Source organism: Stegodyphus dumicola, chromosome 8 (assembly GCF_044657685.1).
Source record: "Stegodyphus dumicola isolate Sdum_Otavi_A_Nest chromosome 8, ASM4465768v1".
Taxonomy (NCBI): Eukaryota; Metazoa; Arthropoda; class Arachnida; order Araneae; family Eresidae; genus Stegodyphus; species Stegodyphus dumicola.
The window spans coordinates 161,877,610-161,890,433 of record NC_140775.1 but is presented as its reverse complement, the minus strand read 5'-3'; the positions used below and the strand labels follow the sequence as shown (position 1 = coordinate 161,890,433).

General features: G+C 33.1%; 1 protein-coding gene across 3 annotated transcripts in view; it reads left to right on the top strand.

Moving 5' to 3' along the window:
- LOC118187365 (transcription factor E3-like) overlaps positions 1–12,824 on the top strand; it is a 199,057-nt gene that overhangs the window by 165,427 nt on the left and 20,806 nt on the right. For all 3 annotated transcript variants that reach the window (XM_085822667.1, XM_085822666.1, XM_035357579.2), the window contains 2 exons: positions 2,045–2,243; positions 5,012–5,215. In XM_085822667.1, the coding sequence (XP_085678793.1) occupies positions 2,070–2,243; positions 5,012–5,215 (378 nt within the window). In that variant the 5' untranslated portion in view covers positions 2,045–2,069. The remainder of the gene's footprint in view (positions 1–2,044; positions 2,244–5,011; positions 5,216–12,824) is intronic.

Below are 12,824 nucleotides of genomic sequence, written 5' to 3'. Positions count from 1 at the left end.
TTCACGAAGTAAAGACATGTTTCTTTTCTTTTTATCTACTGAACACTTCTTCTAACAATCTACTAGCCAAATTACACTTATGCTAGAAATTTTATCTAACAAAACTGCTTAATCATGACAAATATTCACTGCAAAATTGGGAAAAAGTGCACAATACCATACTCCTTACGTGTTTTTCAAAATAACACATAAACCATGTACACGCCAACTTATTTTTACTTAAAAAAACATCCCAGAATTGCACAAAAATGGCATTGCGCACACTCTTCACTATATCCATGTACACTGCTTTTTTCTCATAAATTAGAAAAATTTCACGAAAATACATGACAATTTTCTCAATCTTTAAACCCGGTAAAAAGAACATATATGAAATTACCTGATCGCGAAAAAGTATTTACCCTTTCCAAATATGAACATTTCCACATATAAAATAAATAAAATATCCAAAAACTTTTACCTCTAAATCATCTATTACATTATACACGTCACCAAAGAATTCATACCGCAACCATTACAAATACTTATTGTCAGATATTTAAATTATTTCCATGCACGTTTACTTCAACTAAAACGTATACCAAATTCCTACAAACATAAAATTCACAAAATGACTATCATTTAATTAAAATATAATTAAATTCAGAAACACTACTTAAAATATAAATGAGCACATACATTAAATTAATACATACATAAATACCCATTTCGAATTCACTTTAGTTACGGCCATGGGATCCAAAAATTCACGAACACTGTTTCACACAACACAGAATAAAGCCAAATACAAAATTTCCAGATTTTTTCCCGATTTCCCCCCTTTTCCGATTAAAGAACCGTAATTCGTCCATTAATATCACATGACATATCCCATGATCTCTCATTTCCCTCACACAAAATAATGCGTAATCAGAACTGAGTACTGCTCACATTATTACCAAAGTGCCAGGTAGTAACCTTTATCGCTTCCAAAATGTCGCCAAACTACCAGTTACCATATTGTAAAGATCAACCAATTAATCATGTTCTTCCCCAAGTTTATTTTTTTATAGTGAATTTTATGAAATTGTGTTTATAAAATGTATTTTATTACTTACGGTAACTATATGATCTGTAAAAATTGCTAAACAGACATTTTTTGCCAAAGCTGTCAGTGAGTTAGTAACTTATCTGGCAGTGCAGGTAATCAGAAAGCATTTCTTTCTTTCAGATATTTTGCATGCTTTTCTGTGATTACTATGTATTTTCAATTAGGATTTTGAATATTATGCTATGATTGTATCGTACTGTTTTTTGGGATTGAATCCCAAAAATTACTCTGATTGTCAATGTGTTAAAAAAGAATGAGTTAATCTGAAATGCAGAATTTTGAAACAGATGTTCCTATGCATTTGTTTTGTTTGTTAAGAAATCATGCTAGAAATTTGTATGTAAATATTGAAACATTATGGTTTCAAATAGAAACTTTACCCATATTCGTCAATTAAAATTTAAGAAATAGAATTTGTTTAATTTCTTTAGGTATGGTACTTTTAAAAGATTTGTAGTAATTTAATTTGACATTAAGATTCATAATTTAGCTTTCATATTGCATAGCAAAATAAGTAATTTTAAAGCTATAAAAGCACTACTTTAAATTTTTTGAATATTATGTTTTATATAATTTGTATTTAATTTGTAATTACATCATCTAATAGTATTTTGAACAAGCTGTTAGGATAATTAAAAGAAAAAAAAAATATTTAATCCTATTTTATACCTTAACAGTCTTACTTTCCCTTCTAAAGTGGGAGTCACCTGTTTAAACTTTTGTTGGTGAATAATTATATGTTAAATCTGTACATGGTTACCAGATTGATTTAAAATGTTGTGATGTAGATTTTGATGACCACGTTTATTTGGTGTAAATAAACTTGGTTGGAGTCCAGGCTACTTTCCTTTACCAGTGCCACTTAACTGTGAAATAAAAATGCCATGTTTGATTTTAATTGCTGTTAATTAGTATTTTTAGCTGCAGGTATCTAATTTTATTCTTTCTTTGCAGGCAAGTAATTTTAAAACAACCAATCATGATAAGCCGGACAAATTTGAAGCAACAGCTCATGCGAGAGCAGATGCAGCAGTTGGAGAAAAAAGAACGAGAACAACTGTCAAGCTCTGTTCCTACACACACATCTAGTGCAATCAGAGTTCCATTGTATGGAGCACCTATGCCTGTTCAAGTTCCTAAACAAGTCTTGATGGTATTAAAGCTTTTTAAAACTGCATTGGGTTTTAAAGTTAACATAATTTTCAGTTTATATTACACAGTTTATTTGCAGTCGACAAATAGAATATTAATTTGAGAACATTTCTTATTTATACTGATTTAAGCAATATAATACAGGGGTGATTTAGCTTTTGAAATATTTATACTAGTAATATTTCAAAAGCTAGCTGTAACTTTCTGTACTGTAGCTGTAACTTTCATATTTCCAAATGATCTATCACTTAGTTTCAATCTTAAAGGCAGTAACTAATATCTTTAGTGTTGCCAATATGAATTCACTTGTGCTTATAAATAATACTTTCACAGCTCTTCAGAACATTTTTTGTCAATCGAAAAGATAGCTGTGTTTTAATTTGGGGGGGATATCTAGTTTGTTGTTTGGGGGAACGGGAAAATTAAGTTTTAAAACTTATTTAAGGAAAATTGCCCTAGTTATTACTTTATATAGCTAGTTAGAAAATAATTGTCATACAAGAATTTATGAAGTTATTTTTAAGAAGTGAAATATAATTAATTTTAAGTTTTCTTAAAAATATTTAATTTTCTGTCATCTTTTATTGGAAATTACTTTCAAATCCCAGTCGAGGTTAGTTAAAATGGTCTGTCAGCAATTAAATGCTACCATTGATTAAAAGTTTCCTAGTATTTATAAGTTATGCAGTTGATGCTTGTTGTTTTGGAAGTCCAGTGACAAAAGCCCTTAATGTTCCGCCATTGATGGTATGTAATTTTTGCATTTCATATCGATGATATATTATTTTTATATCTCATATGTCAGCTGGCTAAACTCGTTTATTACAATACTGCATTTAAATTCTTCTCTACCCTCCACCTAGAGCTGAATGAATGCATTCTTAAATATGTATTTAACTATTAGTTTCTATATGGCTGATTTTAATATGTATTAATGTAAAGATGGTTGCAATTTTCACAGTACAGTGCATGGTAGAATGTAAATGTAGAAACACATTAAGCTATCATTAACATGGAAAATTGAAAGTCACTGATATTTTACAAGCAGTATGTTTGATGTTTAAGTAATGTATTTAAATGAATGCCACTGTTTGTAATAGATGCATCACAGCAGCATTGGATTTCATTTACATGGAGATTCATCTGATTTGTTTGCCAGAATCACCATCATTGTTGCAAAAACACAGTATAATGATAATTTTCCAAAATTCATGCCAGTCTTTTCGACATCATTGTGATACATGTATGCAATAATGGTTGGTTGTTTTGACAGTTCTTGAAAATATTCATGAATAAAATGACTTAGCATTGCCGGTGTTCTTTGTACTTATTGACTGCATTCCTGTGTTCATGCTTCTTATTCCACTACCATGCATCATATTAAAAAATTGTTCGATTTACTGTATTTTATCACCATTTAAAATTTTTATCATCTTTCCTGTTACGCCCTGTATATTCCAATGCTGTACACATATACAATATGCGTGCAAAGCCTTTAATACCATCTTTGGTAATTACCAAAGCCTCTAAGACAGGTTTCTCAATGAGGGAGAAATTTCATAGTTTCCGGGTGAAATGTGGTCAGACTTTTATTTAGCTGTTAAATGTTTAGTTTTAGTGTATGATTATAAAAAAACACAAGTTTAAGTATTTATTCAAGTTTTGGTAAATATCAGCATTTTCTGTTATTTTTGTTGTTTAATTTTTAAAACATGTAAAAAGTAACCTAGATCTAAATGTATATATGTGTATGTGTGTATTTTTCAAGTTTTGAAAAATGGGTGATGATCTTTTAATAATGAAGAAAGGGGTGCTTAGGGCAAAACAGATTGAGAGTACTTGGGTGAAAATTTTGTATGTGAAAAGGGTATGTACAAGGTGTTGATCTTGATGTAAAAAGGCAAGAAATTAAATATCATCCATTTGGGGTATCATTTTACTTTTTAAGGGAAGAAAATGAAGAGACACTTGAGCTCATTTTTTATGGTGAAATTCACCTCTGCAGTAGTTTTAATTTTGTATGTACTAAAATGGATATGCAAAGCAACATAAAAACTTAAAAACCATTTTACTGATTTAAAAATGCTAAAAATCTAGTTTGGACTCGGTATGTGTCTCAGTTTAACAAGTATCTTTTACTGACATGAAATTCGGCTACTGGTCTTTCCATTTTCATATTAAGTTATACTGCTCTGTCTCATGGTCATCAGTCAAGTAAATAAATTTACTCTTGCCATTCATACTGGAGATCTTTAATTTATCTTTTAGAGTGGGACATTACAAGTTAAATAACTAAGTATTTAAAAGTAATGTATGTATTCCTTAATAACTCATCTTTTATTTTTAATAATATATTCAGGCCCTCCACGACTGGGCAATACTGAGAGTGGTCAAATTGTGTAAATGGGCTAGTAGCATGTATGTTTTTATGGTTTTCTACATGTCTAATGAGAAAGTTAGCTAACTTCTCTTAAAATTTCCTAAGGATCCCTTCCGCAGGCAGATAAGCTTAATGTACTTTATCATAATCTAAATAATCCAATCCATATAATATGATGTTCAATTTGATATTATTTATCACTTATCTAATTTTGTATATATGAGCATTTATAACATTAGTGTAATTAATAAGACTCTTATTATGTAAAAAGTACACAATATTTATAACTAATGAGATTTGTATGTATTATTGAAGAATTGTTTTCCTGCTGCTTAACAAACAGTTTGGTGCCTTTTATTTTTATTAAAGCAATATTATTGTTCTTTTAGGTCAAAAGTAAATTAGAAAATCCAACACCTTACCATGTTCGGGAAAGCCAACAGCGTCAGGTCAGGGAATATTTGTCACAGTCTCACCATGGTTACCGAACTACCAGTTTACCAACCTCTCCCCCAGTCGTAAACAGTGTAGATCCTAGCCCTACAAGTGACTTTTCTGCTGCACTGAGCAGCACAGCCGCCAGTCCAGGTGAAGTAAGTACTTCAGATATATTTTTATGTGTCCTCTTCTGTTATTGTGACTGGATTCAGAAGTGAATGTATGTATACATGTGTATACAAGGGCTGTTCAGAAAGTATCGAGACTGAATTTATTCTATTTATTCCAGAAAACCCCTAGCAGTGGGACTGTGCGCATCGTGTACGCGCATGTTTCACCTCGTTTCACAAAAACTGGCAGATCTGTACAGCGCTCCGTTTAGTCACACTGACTTCTTAGTGTTTGTGTGCGTTTGTCGAAAACAGAAAATGTCTGAAAACACAAAGCAGCGAATCTGTATCAATTTTTGCTTTAAGCTCGCTAAAACAGGCACTGAAACCTACGAGATGATAAAAACAGCATTTGGAAAATGAGGCGATGAGTCATGCTCGGATTTTTGAGTGGTTCCGGCGATTCGAGTAGGACCGGAAATCAGTGGATAGTGATCCCTGTTCTGGACGCCCGTCCACCTCTCACAATGAGGTCAAGATTGCACAAGTGCAGGCTGTGGTGCGCTCTGATCGTTGTTTAGCAGTTGGAGAAATTGCACAAGAGTGTGGTGTTTCCATAGGATCATGTGATGAAATTTTGAGAAAGGACTTGAACATGCGCTGAGTGTCTCCAAAGCTTGTGCCGCGTCTCTTCACTGAGGATCAGCAATTCCAACGACTGGCAATTTCATCTGGTTTGTTTCAAAGTGCAAGCGATCTCATCAGAGTCTCATCGGCAATCTCATTGGAGTTCATGAAGCTCATCATTAAGGATAAGTATAATTAGTGGATTTACGGATGCGATCCCGAAACAAAGCAGCAGTCGTCACAATGGAAAAGCCCCGGGTCTCCTCGGCCAAAGAAAGCATGGCAGGTGCAAAGCCAGATCAAAGTTATGTTGTTTGTGTTTTTCGATGCAGATGGAATTGTTCATCATGAGTACGCTCCCCAGGGCCAGACAGTGAACAAGGAATTCTACTTGGACGTCATGAGGAGATTAAGAGAGGCTGCTCGCAGAAAACGACCGGTGTTGTGGGCGTCGTCTCGCTGGATGCTTCATCATGATGGAGCCCCAGCGCACACCAGCAATCTTGTGCAGCAGTTCCTGTCAAAACATGGAACAATCCAAGTAGCACATCCTCCCTGTTCGCCGGACATGTCACTTGCAGATTTCTTCCTCTTTTCCAAGATCAAGAACACCTTAAAAGGACACCGGTTTCAGGACATTGAGACCATAAAACAGAATTCGACACAGCAGCTTCAGGCCATTCCAAAGTCGGAGTTCCAGAAATGTTTCGAGGACTGGAAACATCGTTGGGCCAAGTTTGTTACTGCCAGTGGAGCATATTTTGAAGGAAATTGACTCAAAACCTGTTTTGCATAATAAAATCAGTCTCGATACTTTCTGAACAGCGCTCGTATATGTGTGTGTATACACTTTCATACATACCTTCATACATATATACATGCATATGTGAACACGTATATCTGTACATGCATGCATACATTTCTGAGTCTTGTCCCAGTAACAGAAGAGTACCTTTTTATGATATTAGGGTTTGTATTTATTGTGTCAGTGTAACGTGATGTATAAATTTTACTACAGAGACATCGACAAATATATAAATCTTAATTATGAGCAGTTTATATGTAGAGAAAAGATAATTTTGCGTTGAGAAAGTGCATGTAGTCAAGTCAACGGATAGTACTGCACTGTATAAAAAGCAATGTGTACCCTGAAAAGTACCAAGGCAGTGCTAAGTGTAATGAAATGAATTTATGGGTCTATTATATAAACTGGCAGCCAGTGTAAATACGTTGTAGTTTGCATACGTGAATGAGGACTGCTTCATTGGTCACATTATTTAGCAGCAGTGTTAAGGCAGCAGTGAATGAGCATGTTTAGTGTATGATCATGTTATTTTTCGTGCCTGAGTGAGTACAACAGCGAATTTGTGTCAAATGGTATGCGAAACAGGAACTTTCAATCTCTGAAACTATTATTATGATGTACAAATAAAGGCATGGTACAAATTATTCAGAAATGTCCTGAAATTTATCAAAAGTAATCCATATTTAGAAGACTAGCTTCTAAGAGAGCACCAGAAAATGTTGAAGCCAGGATCCAGAACACTTGGAGCAAATGAGCTTAGACTAACTAAACTAAGAATGGATTCAAATATGCCCAGCTGAGCAGTCCAAGATTCCAAATCTTAACGAACTGGTTTCTGCTTGAGAATTGTCATGTTTTTCCTCATGTGTAACATGAACCGGTTTCCTTTAGAAGCATATCAGTGAAGTTATGCCTTCCCATAGACAGCCCTCGTCATGTGCTTTGCCATAACGCTGTAAACGGGCTAATAAGCAATGGATTTGAATACTTGAATTGTTGAAGGTTGACGAATAGGTTGGTTTGGTTCAGTTTATTGAATTGTGGCAAAGCACGCATAGACTTTCTGCCTAAGGGGGGATGCCTTTGTGGAGGACTTTCTAAGGAAAACTGGCTTGTATACACATACACATGGAGAAAACCATAAAATTGCCCATGCTGCCTGCCTGTTCACCTGCAATCAAACCCAGGTTAGAACTACCAGCATTCAGTGACCTTTATCGTTCGGCAGTTGGTGGGCACTGACAAATGGGAATGAAAAGACCCATAACCTTTTTTCCTTCTCTTACACAAATTTAATCTGAACTTACCCCTTACCCTACAAAAATGTTTTTTCAATCTGCTCCAAGTGTTTCTAAAAATTCCTTTTACATTCCAATTATTCTTTTGTGCACTTGCTTTCAATGCACAAATGTACTTAGCCCATTCTAAGGATGCTCTGTTATTTTTAAGCACAGCCATGTTTTTATTGTCCATCATCCAACTATGTACTGAAGGAGTTCTTGTTGTGCATAGCTGTGACTATGCAAAACGAGTACTCTTAAACGCATTTTGTTTGTGAAAGAAAAAGGACATCCATTGTATCTTTAGTTATGTCTTTTGGTACAATTTTTCTTTCCAAAAATTGTACCAAAAGTCTTTCTGTTGTAGGAAAGAAACATGCAAGGGAAAATGGTATAAAGTATTTTACACTACTAGAAATAAAGGAGCCTTCTTACTTTGTTCAGAAATATTACTAACTGGAAGAGAAAACTTTGTTTCAGCCATGATTTTGGGCTAGAAGATCCCTTGTAGTGATGATTGTTTTGTGTCTAGCCCTGCTTCCATTCTATCCAATAGCAGAAGAGTGGTGATAAGATGTGTCATCATTAGTATAATAGTATTTAGTGCATCATTAGTCTGTCCTTGACTTCATGTAGTACCTGAGATTGTGGCTGTATAAAATCCTGGTTACTTAGAAATCATTTGTCTATAAATATGGAATCAGTATTAATTTTGAAAAACACGCTATAGTTGCTATTTAAGAATTACACCTGTGATAAGAGTTTAAATTATTTTTTATATAAATAAGTTTTTATGTAATCAAGCAAGCCATGTTACAGCTTATTTAGTGAGTCACATGCAGATTAGAAACCTTAATTTAGATTGCCTGACTGAAGACTGAAAAGAAAATAAAAAGCATGAATTTTATATAAATTTCTGAAATGTAGAAGCTGACCATATACACAAAAAGGCTGTACACAAGTGTAGAAACAAAAAAGAAAAATGGGTGACTAATGGGCAGACAAGTGACCTGGATGGCAAATATTAAGATTTAAATTTTTTTTCATCGATTGATGAAAATATTTGAGCTTCAAGAACAACTGTTTTCCAAATAGATTCAACAAATTGTTATTTTTTATAACATTCATTTCTCAAAACTATCACTAAGTGCTTTTCGAATCTGTACTTTCAGTTGAGATCGCAAACAGTTTTCTTTCCCTCCCTTATTACTTAAGAAAGAGGTCTGATGCTTTCAAATGACATCATTAATTTTTCGCAAAGAATTTAGATATACTGTTTTATTCCCCCCAAAGTTATTTACAAAAAGATCCTCATTTAGCAGTTGAGAGGACATACTCTCATCTGTACACAAATTCAACAATACTGTCTACAGGAAACTCCTGGAATTACAGCTAATTACCCATTATCTTGATTCCAGATGACAGGCTATAGCTGTAGGTTATTTGCATAACAAGCTGTGGGAATTTTTGAAATTGAGAAAAGGTTAAAACTGTCTGTCCAGTATCTCTTCCATGGAAAGGATACTCTGCTAAGAAAAAGGTGCAGGTTCTGTTGAATAATATTTACAGACAGAAAAAGAAAGAGTTGTTTAAAGGGTCACAAGTGCACTTCCCTTCATCCTGCTGGCTGCAATTTGCAAGGATCGATGTTTTATGGTCTAAGAACAAGCTGATAACCTAAGAACTCAAAACATAAGTTTCTCAAATTTTGACTCAATTTGACTTTTTACACTTGCTATGTTCTGAAAATTAGATTTTGGCTGGTCTTATTTAGATCCTCAAAATCTTGAAGAATTTTGAGTAAGGTCATACTCTGTGATATCAAAATGGCCTATGGATAAATTAATTTTTGAGGGGATGCATTCCACAGTCAGGAAAAAAAGAGAATGTCGTAAATCAATAACCATGTTAAGATTTGATGGACAAAACAACCAAGATCTCTTAATTTTATATGGTTCATATAGCATCACAAAGACAAATTGTCATTTTACTAAAGGAAGGCGCAAGACAATATTCTGTATGCAAGTGAATTTCCTTTCTTTTTTTTAAACCAAATTTTCTTTATCCTTTCTGTCTCTTTACCTAAACTTCACTTTATTTTGTTAGAGGGCCAACTTGATGTTGAGAATCTGTAGTAAAAATGATGTCTTTAATATTAAAATAAGGGATATTCATCAATTTAATGTCAACCACAAAATATTTTTTTGTGTCCTAGAAACAAGCAATACAATGTTTTAAATATTAGTGAGTTAAATCATTTAGTATGCTGTGCTTGTTAAACTAAGAAACAATGGCTCCATAGTTATTGAATAGTTGATTTCTATATCTGTGAAACTGTATGTTATAACTATTCCAATCCACCTGATCCAGCTGAATTTGTATAATTATTTATTTTAGCATCTTTTTTCAACTTCTGTTCATTAAGATGATATTTACATTACTAAAGAAAATAAGAAATGAATAAGTACCAAATGACAAAAAATCTCTTAACTGGTACTTATCAGTTTACTTTCAGGTACAAAACATTTTTGTGTTGCACAGGAACAGGCAGTACAATGTTTTAAATGTTAGTGAGTTAAATCATCTAGTATACCAGCCACTCTTGTTAAACTAAGAAACGATGGTTCCATAGTTATTGAATAGTTGGTTTGCTTTCTATATCTGTGCAATTGTATGATGTAAGTATTCAAATCTAGCTAATTATTTTAGCCTCTTTCTTCAACTTCTTCTCATTAAGATGATATGTTATTAAAGAAAGTAAGAATAACTACCAAGTAAAAAATATCATGATTGAATAAAGGCAGTCATGCTACTTGGAGTTAATTCCATTATACAGATATCTGAGACCCTTCATTTAAGTAGTTAGCACTGAAAGAAAAACACTTATTATTAGTCTTTTGACATATGAGTATACTACTGATTATCCATTGGTATAGAAGACCATAGCTAGCATGATTTTTTTATTTAGTAAGCTTTCATACTCTTTGAACATCAAATCTGGATTTGGAACTACTCTTATATGTGCTCTCAAGTCGCCAAATGCAGCAACAAATTTCTCGCCAAACAGTTTTGGTGAGAAACTCCACGGTGCCATATTACCTGTCTAAATTTTTTGTTTACATTTTGAACTTTAAGCCTAAAATGTCTCCAAAAACGCGGTTTTCGCACATGCAAAAATTACATTTTAAACACACAATTTAAGCTAAAATTCCGAAACAAAAACAGAAAATGTAGATAGCAAAAACGTAAAGTTTCTAACCAAAAATATTTGACAAGAATCCATGTACACAGCAATATCTTAAAATAAATCTACGAATTGCACAATATAGACAACGAACGAATCTACAAACTACGCACACCTTGCTTTAACAAATTAACATAACAACAATAAATTTCAAAGAATACCATGTACACAGCACCTGTTTAAACTTAAAAAAACATCTACGAATTGCACAATCTAGGCATTGCACACAAATCAACAAAATAAACTAAAATTACAAATTCAAAAACAACGATAAGAACAGAAATTCATAGTAGAAAAACAATTAACATAACATTCTACAAAATAAGAACAGTAAAATAAAATGCACTTACCATAATACATTCGTTAATAAAATTTCGCCAGTCGCACAACGTCGGTGAACAAAAGTGCCACCATTTTGCTATATCGCATGTCTTTCTGTGATTCAAAATTTCAAAAGTAATGATAAAAACTTCCTCCAAAGTTAACTTGCTACACGAAAACCACGATCCAAATCTTAAATTTCGCTGACAGCCACATACTTTACCAGCAAGCATTTGATTGCAAATCCACACAAGAAGTGTCAGAAATGCCCTTCTTCGTCTGAGTTCTTATAGCAGCTCCACATTTTGCACTCCATTCTAAAAATACACTTTGATCCACACCCGTAAACAAAAGACTCGTTAACAACTCTAACATCGTACCTTTTAATACTAAATTTACTTTATACCCACGACACTGCAGCAAAAGAGTTAAGTTTCAACGTCAAAAGGGTTGCCATACAAACAGCATCGTCCACCAAACCATTCCACAACACGGAATCATGCCAAAAACCAGCGCAGAATACAGATCGGCACATTTGGTGATCTTAGGGCGCATATAAGAGTAGAGCCGTGGATTTTTGGAAATGCATTTTTCTAATCATGCAACATAGAATTGATTTATATAATTATTCCAATCAACTAAGTGCAGTAATTTCTTTTTTCTATGTTTATGTTTAATAGAGTTACAAAGTTCATCACTTTTGATCTTTTGTCATTATTGATGGACTGAGGGCATAAATCATTTTCATGTGGCTAAGGGAGAAATTCCAAAGAAGTTTTTATTTATATATGTATATATAAAAAAAATAATCTAAAAACCTACTTCACAGTAAATGTTTGGAAAGGGATTTTTCTTTTCTTCTCTTCTTTTCTTTCTTTTGCATTTTTTTTTAAGAACAAGTATCATGTATTTAGAAAATAACACTTAACAGAATATTTCATTTATGATCTGAAATCAAAATACTGAAATATTCATTGAATAGTTTATATGTATATATAAAATTTAAGATATAAAAAATATGAAGGAAAACTATCAACAAATTACTGACTTAATTGACGATATACTATCTTTTAATTTAAATAAAGCTTTCTTCAAAAATCTACTGCATCAGTTGCATCATCATTTTTATCCACATTGCTGTAAATGCTTGCCAAGTCGCTGTTCAGGATTGAAACAAAGGACCCAAGCTTATAAGTAACTCTGCTTAATATGCATCACTTTTTTCCCATGCTGTTGCTTCATAAACATGTGATTAACTGCTCTGCATTTTCCTGTAATAATGTAATCTACATATAAAAATCTGTTGGGGAGGGCAGATTGCATTCATTGTGCTTTGTGAGTCAAGAAGCTGTGTCTTAATAGATCTGATGTTAAGTA